We start from the raw sequence: 21,265 nt of genomic DNA, 5'->3' as shown, positions 1-21,265 counted from the left end.
CAAGTAATTGTTGGAACATTAATGGCTTTTTTTATAATTATAGTGCATTATAATTAGAAGAAAATCAAATAAAAATAATCAAGTTATTTAGTAGGAAAAATAAACTTTTATTATTTTTATTCATTCGAGGAATGTACAATGATGTTAACATATACTTATTCAGAAAGTAAATCTCCACCGGGAATTTTATATAAGATCAGGAATTGGACATAGATTGCAAAAATATACTTGTTCATAGGCTTTTCAATTGTTTTTCCAGCATAACAGAAATAGAACTTGAAATTTTAATATGAGGCTTGAATTCGAAGCAGGTATATAATTGTCTACATAACAGAAAAAAAAATACAAATATTTACTGAAAACATATTTTTGTTTTTGAAAGTTTTAATTATTGTTTACTCTACTAGTCGACCCGAATACTTTATTTGTAGTTCTGTGTTGATATTTTGATCGATAAGAAAAAGTATTAAATTGTAGTTATTTTAAGATTCATGATTTTAGCAAAAGTATAACAAATATTTAATTCGGCGATCTGATATTTATACAATTAAATATTTATAATAAACATAAACACGTTGGCTCATCATTATTTGGAATTTCCGAGTATGTACAAATAATACAGCTTATATAACAAAGAACAGCCATTACTGGAGATCGTTTAAAAACCATCTATTTTATCATAATTATCTTAGTACCGCTTATTAAACGATCAAATTGGATATGCAATAATATATTAAATTTTATCAGCTTGTAAAATATATAACATTTGAATTGAAAATCGTATAAAATATATAATAATATATAATATATCATTACCTATGTATTACAATGCAATTTATTTTCAACATCCATTCTGATGGGTTATTTTAATAGGTTTTTTTCCATTATGAATCATATATGAAATCGTCCATACGTCTATTTTGTCATCCGGGTATATAATATCAATATGGTGGAAGAAGATACATATTATGTTAATAGCTTTTGGTAATAAATCAGCATTCTTTATTTGAGTAGAATTATTGAAGTGAACAGTTACATACATGTATACAAAGGTAAAATTATCATTTTACTAAACGTGCTTTTTAGGAAAACGCACAAGCACGAACGCACGCACGCACACACAACGCGCACGTTGGAATTTCATGAATTCAATTAAATCAGTAAAATTGTTAGAAATAATAGATGAGACGAATAAGGTATATTATTGTATAGTTTATACTTCGTTGTAAACACGGTGATTTGAAACATTGAAATTGTAGATGGGTACTAGAGATCAGCACGGGCCGGGCTAGCCCGACCCACACCGGTCTTGGTCCGAGCCGGGCCATAATTTAAATAGTACGGGTTGGTTATAGGTGGGATCGTAATATTATTCACTGGGTCGGGTCGGTCAAACCAAAACTAATTAATTTAATTTGTAGCATTATGTATTCTATATCTATAAATAATTTTATATTTAAATTTTAAAAAAATGTAGCATATTTTTTTTTGTAATACATTTATTGTCTTTATAAAATGTTTTTGTCTGCTAAGTTAATACTGAAAGGAAATACAGTTGATGTATATTTTTATTTACAAACGGGCATGGTTGGGTTGGACTTTGAAAAAAAATTACAAACGGGCCTGGTCGGACTAGACTTAAAAATAAATAAAATATGGACCGGGCCGAAAAAAAACAGCCCGTGCTGATCTCTAATGGTTACCATGCTATTATTAGTTGTTGGAAGTCGGAGGCACGTGCAACCTCGAAACGTATACTTTTATTCGAATGCCATCGAAATAAATTAGTCTGTCGTGATTTGAAAATAAAATCATATGAAATTCGGCGCCGTTTTGAAATTCATTTCTGGCAAATGTTGTGCGGGAAATAATTAAAATTTAACAGTATGCAATAAAAATGATTATAGTAGATTTCCTCGATTTTCGGCTTTTAAGTTTTAATACGTATACTGCACAATGAGACGAGACGAGTGGTGATGAGCGATATCCATATAATATTAGCCAAACACAGTCAATTGTAAATATATCTCGAGACAAATTCCGTATGGATGAATATAAATATTTGTTTGGGTAAAAAGTGTAAAAAACATACGTGTACCACATCGGAATCATATTTATCAATTATTTACATCGAAGCGCGCAATGTTCATGGGTATATTATTGCAATACATAATAACTAGACAGTCAAGTTCTTATTGTTATTGATTGTAGTCAGTAGGCATTTGCATAATTCGTAAAGTGATTTTTCAGAAATACTCATAAACATATTGGTGAATAATCGATTTCTTACCATGGATAACAATGATTACCGATAGAATAAAAATGTACCACTGCATTTCACTATACTATCTTTCTTGTTCAATGTGCATGTATTAAAACTTTCAAGTTCAATTTACCATTAATGTGTATTATACAGTGTTGGATATCTATAATTATTATACATAATATAGTATGTATATATACGAGTATAACGTGATGGTATTACAGATATTACATGTGGTACTATCACGTTATCTTTAATATGAACTGGTAATACATCGAACACAATTAAAGATTTATTTGGTTGAGAAATGCAAAACTATACACACTTCTGGAACGTGTCTATAGCTAGATTATAAAACCCCAAATGTATGTAAAAAGAGTATATTTGAAACATAATACAAAATATAATTAAAAAATACTTTAAAAAATAATTGTACTTCGAAGAGTAAAGGTTTTTTTATATCAGAAAATTAAATGAATCGAACTCGTTATCAAACGAGATCCTGCCAAAACCATAACGGTTAATATTTTCTAGGGGGTCATAACGGGGTTGAAACCTTGTTTAAAATTCATCGGGTATATGCCTTAACCCTTACGAACGTGTGAGCCCGGTCTTAACCCGTTGGCTACAACTCATTTGAGCACATTTACCTTTTTTACAACTCATTCGCGCACAATTTATGAACAATAGAAACCTTTTTTCAGAGAAAATTAACCACGTATAGGTGTACATAATCTGCGTATCTTTCTAAGTTTATGAATTTATCATTAATGATGGTGGAAATTATTATACTCTTACAATATTTTCTTTCGACTTTTATAAGGCTAGAAATTTCTAAGGAGGGTGTTATTCAAAATTAATTGACAAAATTATACACACAAAATTGATTACTTTACGTATATTTAAATTTTTCACATATTTATTATTATAATTAATACAAAAAAAAAAATATATATATTTTTAATTAAATTAATTTAATGCGTCTAATTTTTAATGCTAGAGTATCTATTATTTCGTTGGAGGTTACGACTAAATCTTGATGAATATTCATAACTGCTAAGCCGTTCAACAGATTTTCACCAGTTGTGTTCCTCAAATATGTTTTTAAGCGCCGTAAAGAGGAAAAAGATCTTTCACTGCTTGCAGTGGTTACTGGTAAAGTAATCAATATTTTTAAAAGTCGATGAACAGTAGGAAATATTTATTATTGTGTAATACTGAAAGTACAACAGTCTACGAGTATCGACTACAAAGTTTTGTTTCGGAGTTTAAAGATATATTTATATCCCATGGACACGTTTTATTTTGTGTACTATGTGGTAATTTTTTTTTTTAATGCATATAAATGCATATTATGATTTTAGAAGCATATTTATGTATTTTTTAGAGCTATAAGTTCCTAAGCCTAGTAATTAATAATTAATGCCGAGTCCCGGCTTTAGTGCTTTACATTATTGTTATCATAATATATATTTCATTTTAATAAATAAGTGTAAATCACGGCTTATGATGCATCTTTATCTTGATAAAACATATTAAGTATATGATGGCTGAGGGGGGGGGGTGTTACTACACCTGTAACAACCCCCCTCAATACGCGCCTGATCTAATCATATACTAGTGTCATACGCTGGCAGGTTTAAATATGTTGTTTGAGCTATTTATCACAATTTGCTTAAGCCATTATTTACAATTTTTTTGATTAAAAAAATAAAATAAATAATTTTTATTACAATTACAATTATTTTTATAACCAAGTCATTAACATAATTCAATAAATAATATAATTAACTATAAATATAATAAATAATTAAGTTTTTAATTTATTTATATATTTTAAAATAAAGTACTACATATTTATTATTGATTGGTACGCATTTGCATTAAAAATGTTAAAATGTCAATTTTTGTAAATTTATAATCAGAATACATTTTTTTTACGTAGAATTTTGTTTTTTTAAATATTTTTTTATGAATTAAATACAGTAGAATTCGCTTATAACGATGCCGTATACGAAATTCCGGTTAAAACGATTCCTAGCCATGTATTTAGTCGGTTTTATATCTCACGTAGATAATGTTTTCGTTATCCGGATACAACGAATTTCGGATATAACGATCTGATTCTTTAGGTCCTTTTAGATCGTTATAAGCGGATTCTACTATACTTGAATAACTCGGTGAAAGTAAAGATGGTAGGTATGCAATTTACTATTTAAGTACATGTGAAAATGTTTAACTTCGTTCGTTATTTTTAGGCTATTGTCTTGTACACTAGCTTATAATTTTGATCCAAAATTAACATTAGGAAAATCTATACTTATTGTTGCACGGTGCTATTGAAATTATTTTAGTAAATGCGTCTGGAACGTAAATTTAGTTTAAATATAATAAACCGAAAAAGTATTTAACCCACATTCCTCCAATCTCAAAATAATTTTCGAGTATTTTTTTAACAAACCTTTATTTTTTTCGCAATTTTCTGAACCAACTTTGTCCTAACCTGAAGGGAAACCATGATTGAAAACAAATGCTATGCTTTTGGAGTAACGGACAACCTGTACACCCAAAAATTTACCAAAAAGCTGGTTTTCATTGATCGCAATTTCGAAAGCAAACGAGTTTCTGTAAATTTAAAAATATATTAATAAGTGCGCAAATGAGTCTCCACCAACCCGAGATCCGAGGAAAAACGATCCGTTTTGATTCCGTGATTATCACTTTGAAGCTAGACATAACGTGTTTACTAGAAATAAAACCTATCCAGCACGATCTCGGACCTTGAAATATGTTGCTTACCGTGAACAGGATCGGCCCTGGAGTCAGCGTCTTGCTCGTCGGCGTTCAGACCGCCGTCGGCCGTCGAAACGGGCGCGCCGGAAGCGACCCGCGGCCGGTGCGCTAACGCACTTTGCTCCTTGGATTTCCAGTACACCGTGCCCAGCGTGGCCACGCACTTAAGTTTCATGTCCCTGTCGTGCCTGTTCCGCTGCTGGTGGCCAGTCGCCGCGGATCGGAAGTGCTGCATCCCCGCTTCAAACTTCAATCCCAGCGTGGTCACCATCAGTCCTTCGCGACCCACGTATTCCGTGTACGGACCCCGCAGGTAAGACGAGTTCACCTGCACACACAGCCCGTGTTAAAGTACATACGAGAGCACTGAGGCCGTATCAAACAGATATCGTTCGCCGGTGCACATCTTTCGTGTGTCGACGAAGATAGTCAAACAATGATTTTTAAGCTAACATTAATTTTAAAATTAATTTTGACATTTCTGTAAAATATTCATATATCTATTAAAAAATCAAAACAGTTGACGTATTTAGAGAACTTCAATAAATGTTACGAGTTTCATAATAAAAAGTTTAATTGTTTTATAATTTCCACTACGATTATATTTATAAAAATTATACATTAAAACGTGTGTCACTGAAAAAATAGAGATAAAACCCATAATTTATCTATCTTCATTTATCACGAAAGAGATTACGATCGTAAATCTTCTAAGGGTGGACCAATATAACGGGGCAATGGTCTAAATAACATAAAGCTTTCATACCGATAGGCGTTTTTCACTGTAAGGGGATAACGCGCAGTACAAAAGATTCGGCAGTTTTCCGGTGAGCGTGACAAATGCAGCCGAAGGGAAAAATAACATAATATGTCAGGATAATCGAATTTTGATGCACACGGAAATCGTTGTTTTTTTTTTGTACTTTTAACAAATGTTTAGCAACTCGACGCAGATCCCCGTCGTCATAAAACTTCGAACGGTATTTAAAGTAGGTATATTAAATCACATGCTACTCGAAACGTTCCAACAAACTGACGGAGATTATTTCGTTTTTCAAACGGACGTTTGGGGACTTCTGTACGAACATAACAATTAAAGTACAACAGGTACATTCGTCAGCCGGTAAACGTTCACTATCATCGTATCGCGTTTTCAACTAATTGTTCTAAAACGACTGTGCGTAGCCGCAGTTGGCCGTTTTTAACGTGACTTTTGTGCAATACACACTATCGGTACAACAAACAACGGTGTTCAAAGCTGACTAACCTGTTCGCCGTTAATGTACCAAGCCAGCTGTACAGCTGGTTTCGATCTGCCGGAAGTGCAGTTCACGTTGACCGTGTCACCGGGTTTGTAACGGTCTTGTCCGCCGGATATGCGTGGTCCTTCGTCGGGCGGCGCTGGAAAGGACAAAGAAACGAAAACATTAAATCGAAACGTATATGCCGTATACGCAAATGATGCGTTATTCTGCACGTACGACTATATTACGTCTATAATAATAAGAAATCGATTAACACAGTCCCGGGAATCGTACCACGCATAAAGTATCAGATAAAACCATTACTTTTTAATGGTTCCTTCGGAGTCGTTAAAAAACCACTTTATAATGTATGCTTTATACATATACGAATACACGAGGTTATTCGTGTGACAGAAGCGTGCACCGAAGATTTTATTTTTGTTTTTTTCTTCCCTACCCCTCCCCCGTTTACCCGAAACAGCGGAGCGCTTATATTTTATTTCGAAACAAATATGTTTAAGTACCTGGTAACCGAAAACATTACTAGTACGGGCTAAAACCTCGAGTGAGCATCTGCGGTTATAGTGTAGGGGACGGAGGGAGGATTGGATATGAATTGCATGATATTATTCTCCATTCTATACGTAACGCGAATTTCTGATCACTCAGCACACGTACACGATTACAATTATTGTTGTCGCGTATAGGCAACGATCAATGGCGTAGCAAGGATATGGCGAATTGTGCCTACACCAGAGGCGCGAATTGTAAAGGGGCGTAAAATTATGCAAAAGTCGTATTTTTATCTTACAATCGAAATTGTTCCATTATACTTTTTGAAATAAGTAGATGTTGTCTATTTCTATACACTACGTGTGAATTTAATGATGATTTTTATGAAAATAGCACAAGGGTAAATAAAAAATGTCATATGAAGGAATTATCGATGAATTTACCAGTCATAAAACGAAAAAAGCAAATTTTTAAAGTTTAAATTGAATAATGTAATAATAACTAATAAATATAAATTGTATGCTTAAAAAAAATAATAAAATTAAAGGTTAAAGAAAATATTTTAACATCAAATTTTAATAAGTTAAAAAATGTTTTTTTCTAAGTTTGCCAGGGGTGTAGAGTTTTTCTACGCCACTGACCAACGATGTCGTTTTCTACCGCATTTTTGTGTCGGCTACAAAGCTGGCCTATTCTGCATAATGTACACAGGCATCCATAAGACGCCATCTAATGTGTATCGAAACAAGCTAGCGCATACACGCACACGCTCGAAATTTATTAAAATTCTGCGGAGTGTCATTTGATACGACTCCGCGCTGGAGACGTATCAACTAAAATGCACGTGGAAATTGTTTATATTGGTATTATGTTTCATGACTTCTCAGCGGACGTTTTAATAATCTGACCGCAGTGTACGTAAAGATTCGTAATTTCGCGGTTCGATTTTTGAACGAGTTCAAAGCCGGTTAAAAAAGTTTAAATATACATACATAAATTATACCATGACGATCTGGTTCTGTGCGGCGTCATCGTTAATCAGCACATTCGAAAAACTTTTACTCGCTTAAAAACTTTTTTCTCTTGTCCGGTGCGACATTATACGAAATAACATTTCGTTAAAAGTTTGGAATGTCTATGAGAGGAAACACGTAACTGATTACCATCCGAACTTGTAAACGAAATATTTATATATTTTTCGAGTAGAACTGCCACCACCACTACCGCAGTCACCTAATTTCGACTTTTGGTCAGAAAAAGTTTTTTTTTCCCTAGATGGATCGTTAACTTCAGAAGAAATTATAAAAATAAACGATTGCTAACGCTATTACGTCATAATGTAGTAATAAGTGCCTAAATTAGAAGTTACTATAGTTGAACATCTAATGAAACCCACTGCATCGTAGATTAACCGAACATCTTTAATTTTATAATAACGTGCGTGACGTTTATTAAATATGCATTTTTATTATATTTTGCGTGATAAATAGCCATTAAATCCGTCGAAAAATATAAATTTTGTTCACATATTTTTTTCACATACATATTTTTTTCCTCTTTATTTTTTTGCGTACCCAAAATATACGACGGGATCTTAAACATTGAGAAACGTAATCGTAAATGTCGTAACGATCCTCCCTCCACCTTAAGAGCATATAATTTACCAATCGAATCGATTTGGCGTATCCGAGAGATTACGGATGTGCATATATATATATATATATATATATATTATACACTAACAATTTTTCTTACCACCCCCGCTAGGTGTGAGTAGACGGTGTGCTTAGGGGTGGATGTGGAGCGTGTGCTTGAGGGTTGGATTGAAACGGATCGCCGAGACAAAGGCACGTTAAACCAATTTGCACGTGCGACGACAATATTCTAGTACACCGGATTTTACGAGGCGTCGGGGACGACCGGCAATACGAGATGTGTTGTTCCCGGTCGTTTAAAAAGCACTAAGGTTAAATAAATATTCGGTCGAGTACCCAGAGATTTTTAAAAGTAATATATATATATATATAGATCCATTTTGATCCTACATTGTATATGCATTATATACAGTGGTAATCGTCTATAACAATACCGGTTATCAAGTCGGTACGGATAAGACATCGGTTAAGCTAAGACGGTTTTTTCCAGGACGAATTCTCACCTATTTTTTTTTTTTTTACATATATACTATTATTTATCCATATAAGGTTTAAATACTGTACATGATGGCTATTCAAGAAAATTATTAAGAGAAAAGAAGGTGTGGATATATTCCTGATACAAGAAAGTTTTATATAGGATGAAAAATAGTTTAGTAGTCCGGGGACACGTTTAAGTATTTTAAATAGTCGTAGAACAACAAAAGTTATAAAGTTTCAAGGCTTCTATAAGTACAAACGCATATCACATGTCACATGCATACAAATCTGGAAACATACAACTATTGAGATAATAAATAATAATACAGGTATAAGAAGACTAAGAAGTGGATTGTTAAGCTCTTAAAAAATGATTCGGTTTTGATTGAACGGCAAAACTACTGGACTGTTTTAGTGGAGTGAAGAAGAGCATTTGTTCTTTCTATTACACGGTCACGCAAAATGCCGGCACCGTGTCATGTAGCAGCTGTTTACTAACATTACAGATAGTGGCAACCGGACAGCGCGATAAACTTGGAGGTGTACCAGACCAAATTAATGTTATCATATTATACGATTTTATTCGTATGGTGGAAATCAAATCGCCGCATTCGAGGCACGATAAAATTTGGATATTTAACTTAATATTTTTTTAAATAATTGCGGATTTCGATGAAGAATTTAAAATTATTCTCGTTCAAAACATACCGGCACTGTGAAACAAATTATACGAAAATAATTAAAAAAAAACTCATTTTTGTAGATTATTAAATACTGTATTAAAAAATCCAATTTTTTCTCTACCATTAGATGGGATGTACCCAAAAAATACAATTTTTTGATATCTTTTTCGACGACAAATTTATTATCAAAGTGTAATAATATATTAACCATTATAACTATTATTATAACAACGTATGATTGGAGTTTTCTTTTAAAACTAAACTTGTATAAAAGTATTCAAAGGTAACTTGGGACTGACGATAAACGTGCAGAAACAGTGTATTCATTTGGTTGTTACTGATCAGATTTTTACCGTTTGGTCAAAACTAAATAACGTGTAATGAACCTTAGTCAAGAAATTATAGTGAACCTTGATGTTGTAATTATAATATTATTGTTTTGTATTTGGAAATTTTTACAATTTGGTTCGAATAGTATAATAACTAATGAAATCGTACAGTAGTACCGTTAAGTCTTACATTTTTGGGTAAAGGTTTACTGAAATTTAAAAATAGTTTTAATTAAATGTTTAGGAATATAAGTTCCACCCCAAGTGCACATTTATAATGTAACAACGCTCACGCAGATTTTTGTAGAACATATATTGATTTATCGTTTATTTGCAAAATCAATACCATTAGTTCAAGTAATATTGTTTAATTTTTTTTTGAATCCATCATAATATAAAGTAAAAAAGACAAATCGATCATAATGTAATAGAAAAGAATGACTGATGTTATCGAAATTGATTAATATTGTTTATAAAAAATAATATGAAACTAAATAGTCAATAAAAATTATACTGCCACTGTTGGTTAAGGTTTTTTGTGTTTACTACATTAATTTGCTAAACTTTATTTTTCCTTAACCATACAACATATAAACATAACGGTCTTGAATAGGCAACCAGAAAATAGGTATTTTTATAACTTCTGATCTAATTATTTCCGTAAAAACATGTTTTTAATTATTACATAATATACATAGTACTATTGATTAATGCAAATTTTATATGCAAAGTTTTCAGTATACATATATTACAAAATAAAATATGTAACCAAGCGATAACAATATATTCCTAATTTGTAAATTAATAGAGTGCGTACAATCAAAATGAATTAATGCGAATTTTCTAAAATCGTACTAATACTCGTATAATTATAGATAAAACACGAATATTAAATGGCACTTTAATAAGAACAAATATTATTAACATTCTTTTAAATGTATTGAAATTCAGAGCAAACCTCGGTTGTTTTGTGTAGGGGAGAAGGAAGAAATTGAGAATTAGTATTATTTGAACAAATATTAGTATTGTATAAAAATACGTTTTGTATATGTTAATAATATTCTGATGAAAAAACGTATTTATGATAATTTTTCTACGTTTTAACAAAATATATTTATTAAAAGGACATAAAATTACAGAAAGTGATGATATGAAACATAAGTATAAAATATAATAATTCTAAAAGCGAAAACGAAAGGGGAAAATTAGACAATAATGTTTACATTATTTGCAGGACAGGGACAATCTGCATTTGAAATGGTTTTGCCCATAGGCGGTTGGCAAATGAGATGAAACATAGAATACAACATTCGAGCGATGCACAACGAAACGTGGAATGATATGCCAGATAAAAGATCAGTAGCATCAAAAGGAACCATTCAAAGGAAATGAAATAAAACTGACATAAGCATCAAGACGACGAGCTACGAGTAAGTTGGTATATTTAATATATTTAAAACGAGAGAATAGTTATGCTACCGAGGATATATTAGCCTATTAGAATAAAAGCGACGCGAGAGACAAACTTGTTTTGGACACGTTCAATTCAGTTAATTTTTGGTCAAACGGAGCATTCTCCACGGAGTATAATACAGTTATATTTTATAATAGTGTTCACTCAGTTTGAATGAACGCTGAGAATTAAATTTCAAATAAACTCAAAAAATACACCAATGATTTAGTTACAATATGCACGTACATTATTGGAAAAAATATAATTATTATTTTTACGATAAGGAGTCTTAACAACAATCAACGATTACAGTTCTTAATTTTTCTCAAAGTTCCTTTAAGTGAGTTTAACTTATATCAGTAGAGTTAACGAATTTAAATCCATTTTTATAACAGCCACAATCGCGTCTCTTGAATACCGTTTTCATCTTTTTTCATCATGTATCTTATTATAAAAATATATTATGTGTATATGCACTTTATAAACATCCACGCACGCCGTGACCACGTTTTTACAACAGGAGATAAGTAAATATAAGATACCATGTCGGTAAATATTATACAAATATTGTTTTTCTCTCGTTAAAAAAAAAAAAAATCACATTTTTACGAAATGGAATAAATCACAGGCAACTAATTTGTAAGGTATTGCATACGGCTTCGAAGGTATTTACGAGTGTATAACAATAGCATGTACGCATATAATGCATTATACATCCTATGTTCGGACGATGGAATTCATTTGACAACGCATAAAATATATACAGTCAACGTTTAAATTAATGGGATTTAATAAGAATGCATGCACTCGAGTAAATATTTTGTTGTGCGTCTAACTCGACTATTGTTAAAAAATAATTCGTGCCACTTTTGGATTACATAACAAACGGTTTTTAATATCGCACCTTTTGCTTAACTTCATGTTTTACACATTTCGCAGTTATGGTACTGCGCTGGGAAAGATCCAGAAATTGTTCACGTACTATATAACCATATTTATACAAATAGGTTATATGTTTGGTAAGTTGTAATTTTAGGAACAAAGTTAAATTTTATAACAATTAAAAATAACAGAAAATAACATAATAATATGGTATTGTAAATTAATATTATCTTATATTATTATTATCTGTATACCTATATAAAACAGTAAGCCGATTGACTGCTATCAACGCACAGCTCAAACCATTGGACGGATCTGGCTGAAATTTGGCATACTGATAGCTATTATGATGTAAACGTGCGCTAAGAAAGGATTTTTCGAAATTTTGAATTTAAAGGGTTGAAATCGGTTTAATATTTTTGACCAGGTCGATAACTGCGCTATTGAAAATGAATTATATTAAATAAAACTATTAAAAAATTATTAAAAACTATTAATTTTATTTTTGGTAGTAAATGACGGGTATTGCATAAATATTAAACAAAAAGATCCCGCAACAGGTGTCAAAACAAATAAGAATGTTAGTTCAAAAAATTATTATGCATATCGGTTGATGATTAGACGCGATCAAGACTAAGTTATTTTACGATGCATAAGCTTTGTCAACAATTCATGGTCGAAATATATATAAAGATAGATAGCGAACGATTTCGATACTTCGATTTCGATTCAATCAAAAAAAGCTGCGTGCAAAAGATTCTCAAAACAATTGTTAGATATTGGAGATGGGAAAGTTACTACAGATGAAACGGGATGTATAAAATTACCGAACGATTTCTGCACAATCATTGATTCGCAAGATGCTCTCATTGACCAGATATGTCCCAGTGTACACAGACAATACACAAATCATGAGTGGCTGGCAGAAAGAGCAATTTTAGTAGCAAAAAATGTGGAAGTCAACGAATTGAATCTCAAGATACAAAATTTGTTACCAGAAAACTTGGTGTTTTCAAAAATTTCAATAGATTTAACAAAATTTAATCTTGGCAGGTTACATACATTTATATACTTAAACCCGGCAACGACGGGTAATTCAGCTAGTACTAATATATTTTTTATGTTATTTTCACTGTCAATATTTATATCCATATGGATATTGCATAAAAATCAACCATGTCAATCTTTATTTTCTTATTCTTGCCTTTAATCAAGTTGTAAGCAGTCTTGAAGAGGAAAAACATCAAAATTTAAAAAAATTATGTGTATATTGGATAGTAATTTTCATCTAATTGATTTAATGTTTCACGAGCACACCAGGTACTGTCAACTTGTGGAATATTTTTTTTAAAATAAACTAACCTTCAAATATATATCGTATTTTTTTAAAATTTAAATTTTATACCTTAAATCGTAATAAAATCATTTCAAGTGAAATTAAAATTATAACACAAACATATTAACGAACAGCGTTTGTATCATTCTGTATATTGCATAATTGTATTCGAATCATTCAAATCAACTTGATACTGGGAAACTATAAAAATTAATTTTTATAACGATTTTCTGATTTGTACGTACAAGAGAAAAAAAATCAAGTTGTTTTAAAACTATTTTTCTTTTGACGATGTTGAATCTAATTTACAGATAGAAGCCATAGAATTGCAAAATAACGACGTTCTTAAATTTTTTTTTTTAAAGAAAGTAACGATCTAAAAATATTTTATTCAAGGCTTCCTGAAATAGATTATAACTTATAAATAGATAATTAATTATAATTATAAATAGATTATATTATGTATAATATATATTATTATTAAGTTTTACTAAAAATTATTACTGCTTTCAGTAGTACTTATATTTGTGAGCAGACATTTTAAATAATTAAATTTGATTACACGTTAATGATTAAGCGATGAACATGTGAATATAGTTTTAAGAATATCAACATCCGATATAAAAACGGATATAAGCGAATCTGCGGGAAAAATGTAACCTCAAAAATCACACTAGAAACTAAATATTTATAATAAAATAATAAAAATTATTAAATGGTTAATACTCGTAAATTAATCTAAAAATATAGAAGTAAATAGTTTAAACATAGAAATAAATATATAAATGCTTAGTCTGGAGTACTATATTTGTAAAGAGAGAATTATATTTGTAAAGTACAAACGTTTTCGATAAAAAAATTGATCGTTAGATATACACAGTCAATAATCGCGACTGAAGATAATTTTTTGTACATTACAAATTTAATAATATTCCAGACTAAGAATTTGTATATTAAATTATATATTAGATATAAACGTTCTATTTTCCCTCAGAATAAATTAATAATATTTTTTAAATTTATAAATTTTCCCTACTGATGTACACAATATACAATGTACTAATTAGTACATATTAGTATTAGCGTAATAATGTATTAGTACTAATGTATACTAATGTAAAATTAGTGAATAAGGTCAGCCTCGCAATGTAACACTCATAGTATGATTTTTGCTACCCAAAAATGTATTAGTATTATGTATTAAAATCGTATTTTTATTAATATTTATTTTAATGTTGTGTGCGGCCCTCAATGAAAAAATGATAAAAAGTATGACCCACGTAAGTGAAAGGCCGACCCCTGCTGTATATGAACAAAAATGTATCATACGTTTATAAGTCGATCCGGAGAAATTTTCTTTAATATTTTTCGTATCATAAATTGTAATTCAATTATTCCAGAGTTAAGAAAACGAATAGTGAAGCAAATATATATTATAGGAGTTGATCGCTGAAATTAAGTGACATATGTTTGGTTATCAGGAAGGTTATAAATTAACTTATACTTCACTTTGATTTCGTTTTATAACTACAAGTATTCATTTCTATGGTCACATAAACTTTTTAGAGAGTTATTTTCCACCATCTCTTTCTGTTAATTTTACGAGCTACAAATAAACGAACCTGCAGTTGGATTAAACACATAGCATCGTTAAGCAAATAATAATTGCCGTTTTATGACGTAATAAAGTGTAAAATAATTATTGTCTGTGAGGTATTATTTTATTTGTTTCCCTTAACCTTTGTAATTAATTCGTCTTATACAGCCCCATAAATTTGTTTGTCCTAAGCATTTATTATGCGATCTGTTTAAAGTAAAGTTTTTCTTTGCAAACAAACATAAACGTAATTATAAGAAGCTTAAAAATTTAATGAGGGATGGAAACCTTCAGCTTTTTTTTTTCGTAGGAAGCAAATTATGTTGACGTAGTACAGGTAGACATAATATATTGAAACAACTTACCAACTGTAAGCATAGAACTATGATTGGTAACTGTTTGGAACGATGGCGCTTCGGCGGAAACTTCACACCGATATTTGCCGCTACTAGCCAGTTCCAAAGACTTGAGTACAACGCTTTCAGCAGTTGACTGTTTTTCCTGAAATCAGTTGATCAATGAAAATAATAGTTAGACTATAACTCGGATCGTCATATTGGTTTGAGAAGAAAATAATAACATCCATGTACAATAGTTAATTACACCCATCGTTTACATATCGGTACCGTTAGTTTCATCCAACTATACTTGCTGTTTTTGGAAAAAATTTCTCCATCAAAATTAATCATCAATATAATAATATTATATTTACTAGAGATTGTTTTTTTTTTTTTTATACGATTTCTTACGAACCGTAAGCTTTACAACAAACATTTTCTACAAATTCCGTACATATGCATATAAAGTTACTCGTTCAAAGTTTAGGTTAAATAGGTACATTATGGAATGATATATATACACACATTATAGCTGTACATGCACCTATTTTAATTAACGCGATATTCAAAGCGCGTCTACCACATAATATGTATTACATGCATGCGTATACTTGTAACGTTGTTTATCGACGACTAACTGCTATTTTGTAACGAACTAAAAAGCAAAAATAAAAATAAACCGGCATCTGAAATTTATACCGAACATTCCTCGTTAGTGCATCGATTTTGTTGAAGCTGTCTGTGGCCCGTTGGAATTGATGTAAACGTGTTAACGCGCGTAAAACGACACGCAGTGAGCGCAGAGTATAACGTGCGGTATTAATCAAACGCTGTCGACGCGGATTGCGTTCAGATACACATTTATCTATGATAATATATTTAAATATATATATTTGTTGGACGGTATACACACACATATATACGAGAGTTGCGATAAAAATATTACCAAAGTTAATAATTCGTCTTTCTGTGTATAAGATTGCATCTAATTTACCATCAAACACACGGCGAACGCATCAATTCAATCAAATTATGATCGGAAATAAGGCTTCATAATTATTACACAGACGCACATATAAATATATTACGCCCGAAGGAATCGAGCGGTACAATCCTTCCAATCAAATTTTGCAACCCGTATCCTATATAATTTACCGACTGGACTCCAAACACGCGTACCAATCAAATTAATTTACTCGAGTCGTTTTTGTATCATCTCTGAGTAGTGGCAGCATCTGCGTTTCAAGATGGAAAATTGTTTTCGTAGTCATTGGAGTTTCTTAGGCGGTGAAAAAATTCGTACAGAAACATGGGTATTTTTGGTAAACGTGTACACGAGATTTAATCGACATAAAATATGTTTATAATTTATAATTTTTTTTATTTACATTATATTACATATAAATATAACATAATGTACTGTATAACGGCCCCTACTGAGTAATCCCATAAGTCTTGACAATAACAAATTTTTATTATAATACATTTATTTTTACTTTTTTATTTTATAATAAAGATTTATTAATTTGATTTCAAAGCTAATTAAAATATATTCTTAAAATAATTAAACACAAACAATTATAAATTGATAGAATATTGAAAATAAGAACTTTACTATTTAGCTTAATGGTCAGCCGCATTTGAGTAGTGGATTTATGTACAAGGGGAGATAAAATTATTTAATTTACCTCTGGTGTTAAAATCATGGAGAATAGGTTTAATTTGATTATTTTTTTCTTAGAAAGTAACGGTTTTTTTTTTTTTTTACTGTTAAAATATGTAATTTTATGTAATTCCTTATACAAGTTATCAGCGTAGAAGTCTCGTATTATTTATAAGATCATACTTAGAGTATTATTTTACGTTATTTGTAGTTAAGATTTTTTTTATTTGTTGCAAATATGCTATATGTTAATTTTGATTTTATAACTACTTTAATTTGATTTTCGTTTAACATATAACTAAATGGTTTAAAGGTGTAAAGGAGTTTCCTTATTATTGTAGTAAGTGAGTTGATATGCTATATTTATTTTAGATTATGAGAAATGTATACACCTAAAAAAACTTATATAATATAGGCATATATATTTATGTACGAATAAATCAATCAAGTATTATTTTAGATTTTCCTTAAGAATGTGTATACATACGAGTATGTTAGAACAGAATACGATTGGGTTTTTGTTTTTGATAAAATAATAATGAATCCTATTAAATATAATGTTAATAAAGATCTGTCCAATAGTATACAATATAAACATAGATGTTAAACTTTTTAAAAAAATAGATAAATAAATTGTATTACACACAGATATAAATACATAATATTATATAATATATTATTTTGTCGCTATCCGTCGTAAATTATAGTAAATTTCACGTATCTCGTTATCTTGATACACGAGTAAGTATAGACGACTCGGTTATATTCAAAAATGGGAAGTGAAAGCGATTTCCGCAAACGAAAAATCAGGATGCTTGGATAATAAAAAAAGATATATAGGTTATTTATTTCGTTATTTTGAGTACAAGTTCGATTAGTGTGACATTAAATTTAATATAAATCAACCTAGTGTGATTTTTAAAAGGTAAGTACAAAAATATCTTAATTCAACAAAGATGGAATTATTACCCACACACATAATATCATTAATAATATTATTATAAAAATTAATTTATATAATTATCCAATACACTCTCACTTAAATAAATTTAAATTTAACATAAATGACAATCGAAAAAAATTGAAAAATATAAATTTAATTAAATGAACAAAAATTAATAATTATCAAATTAATAGTATATTAAGATATTGAGTCTGAGGGTAATAACTTAAAGGTAATCAAATGGTTGTAACATTAATATTATATTTTTAGTGAAAATATCTATACACAGATTCTTAAATTAAATAGTTTTTCGATTTAGTTTTTATTTATATACTTTTTCGTAAATAAAGATTTCGAAAGCTTTTGATAATTTCACCCAAATACAAATTGAATTGGCTTAAAAGTTTAAATATATTATTATATATGAATATTTTGACTCTTCAATGTTTTGGTTCGTTTACATTATAAGACGTTTACACAAATATTGTAATTTTTTCATTTTTTAATAATCTTTACATTTTAACAAAATTAAAATTTTATCTTTTTCATAAAGCGTATTAATAGTGTGTGTTTTTTATCAGAATGAAATTTTAACTTTTATACTTGGATTTTCACTGAAAAAAATTAATTAGTTTACTGTGTTTACATTTAATTAATCATGACAACTGAGTATAAAAAATAGTTTTATCATAACAATAATGATATTTTATATTCATTATATCATTTATGAAAATATAATGTTGTTAGGCGATTATAAACACCGTGAAAATATAATTTTTAATTACCAAGGTTTATCTGGAATATTATAACTTATTTAACATTCATCTGATTTAGCATAAGTAAAGTAGTTTAAAATGTACTTATAAACTCATGCATATTTTAAATATTTTTCGAATTATTAATTTAAGCTATTTCTATATATAATATTTATTTATTAATTACAATATTATTCTGTCCAAATTGTGTTTTATTCTGTAGATATAGTAGGTAGCATACTATATATTATTTTAAAACACTTGTTGGTTCTTATAACGAAAGACCTACGATAAATAAAATGAAACAATCGAAGAGAAAACTTGAATATAATATTTTGATGTTTCTGTAATATAACTGTATACACATACCAACGTGTAAACGAACTTAAATTGAAAATTCCATGCAACAATAGTATTATAAAGACATATAAGCACGCCACCGATAAAAAGGGAAAATCAGGTACATGTATCCACTTTTAGAAAGAAAAAAGAACACCATAAAACCAACGGTCAGGTCTTCATTTATATTTTAACTCGGAGTGCGTGTTTTTTTTATTTTTTTTTTATTATTTCTCCGTTTCTTTTGCTCATTTTTTTTTTCATGTTTTTCATCGTTTTTACCGACGGATTTAACGGACTACATGTATATATATTTTGTACACACGGTGGAGGGGTGTGTTTGTGTTTGCCGTGGGATCAAGAAGGAGCGACGACATCATGAATATGTTTGCGCACGAACCCGCATTAGCCTAAACCTATGTATAGATGGTTTTTCAGGATTTATTTTATTTTTGTATACAATATACTTCTTATATTCAATATGTGTTTACTACCCCCTTTCACCGCCACAGATATATCTTTTTGGGTCATACACCCCGATTACGTTCGACAAACGAGTATTAGCGGTGTGGACACAAACATATGCTGGACAGACCAATACAACTGGGTAGAAAATGAATTAGACGATCTGTTTTATATTATAAAATATACATATTGTTATATGTAGAGTATATACTTGTTTAAATCGATGAACCATTTGATCAAATCAATACACTTGACGTATATATATATATATATATCTTTGATATATATACCTAACGAATGACAAATACTAGTGCAATTATATATATTTCATTATTTTATATCAAGCTTTTTGCATACGAATACGAACAGCCACTCTCCCATGCATCATTATTATAGAAATCAGGAATTTTTGAAATAACTGAACGATGGTAAAATAAATTTGAAATTTTTCTGAGTAGAATTTTGTTGTGTTATAAAAAAAATAAAAAGAGCCTGACTATATATTAAAAAAGTAGTATGAAACGAGTAAATTTGAAAAATAATTATACAATACTAAAAAAGAAATGCCTGCGAAAATGTGAAATACAAGAGTGTTTATTAGATAATGTTGTACTTATAGATATATTGAATTAAAATCCAAATGTATTCGAAAATAAATTCCAGCGACGGCGTAAGACTGTATTACTCTGAAAACACACACACGCGTCAGTAATGTTTTATGTATCTCACGTAATCGATAGCCGCATGTGACGTTTATACGAGTCGAGTATAGTGTTATTTAATTTGCGTCGTATTATAAATAAACAATGCCCTAATAATCATAGTGTTTAAGCTGAATATATATATATAGAAATTAGACTACAAAAAAATGTATATCAAACTAGTATAAAGCATAGTTCAATTATTTATTGCGAATAAACGCCATAAAATCGAAATTGGGTGAAACGGGTAAAAATTCAACAAAAATCAACCACATAAATTATGTAAATCAAATTTTTAATAATTATTAATTCAATTCATTGAAAGAGATACGTTAAACGATGACCAATTAAAATCATTAATAATAGTGGGTACTAACACACTTTTAAATCAGTAATATTTTAATAAAAATACCTGTATATAAAAACGAATTTGTGTAAATTTTCATGCAATTCCAACAATATTTGTTGTGTATTTTAATAATATTTAGTACTTGAAGTCCCAAGTTCTGTTATCATAAAATATCAATGGTATATATTTCAGGAAACTTAATTTTTTTGCTACATTCTCATGAATGTTCAAAGCGCTTATAACTTTGCAACATGCGAATATTTTTAGTTTTATATTTATGCAACTGCGTTTATTTTAAATACCGTGTTAAAAATGTTTAGACCTAATTCAAGATTATAATATTAAAATAAAAGTTTGAGCATTATATCCTATTTTTTTTTTTTTTTTTACATGTTAAACATCAATAAAAACCTATTCCAATGCGTACAGGATCCACGCATTTTTGGTATAATTATTTAAGAAGTTATGAATAGGAAAAAAACTA

General features: G+C 29.7%; 1 protein-coding gene across 2 annotated transcripts in view; it reads right to left on the bottom strand.

Annotated features, from left to right (window-relative positions):
* LOC112694432 overlaps window positions 1-21,265 on the bottom strand; it is a 336,198-nt gene that overhangs the window by 2,219 nt on the left and 312,714 nt on the right. For both annotated transcript variants that reach the window (XM_025569893.1, XM_025569894.1), the window contains exons 3-5: window positions 15,594-15,729; window positions 6,324-6,457; window positions 5,063-5,384 (exon numbers count right to left, since the gene is read on the bottom strand). In XM_025569893.1, the coding sequence (XP_025425678.1) occupies window positions 5,063-5,384; window positions 6,324-6,457; window positions 15,594-15,729 (592 nt within the window). The remainder of the gene's footprint in view (window positions 1-5,062; window positions 5,385-6,323; window positions 6,458-15,593; window positions 15,730-21,265) is intronic.

The sequence above is a fragment of the Sipha flava genome, unplaced genomic scaffold (genome assembly GCF_003268045.1).
Source record: "Sipha flava isolate LNK unplaced genomic scaffold, YSA_version1 129_pilon_pilon, whole genome shotgun sequence".
Classification (NCBI taxonomy): domain Eukaryota; kingdom Metazoa; phylum Arthropoda; class Insecta; order Hemiptera; family Aphididae; genus Sipha; species Sipha flava.
The sequence above is the reverse complement of the archived record's forward strand: the minus strand, read 5'-3'. Positions and strand labels throughout refer to the sequence as shown.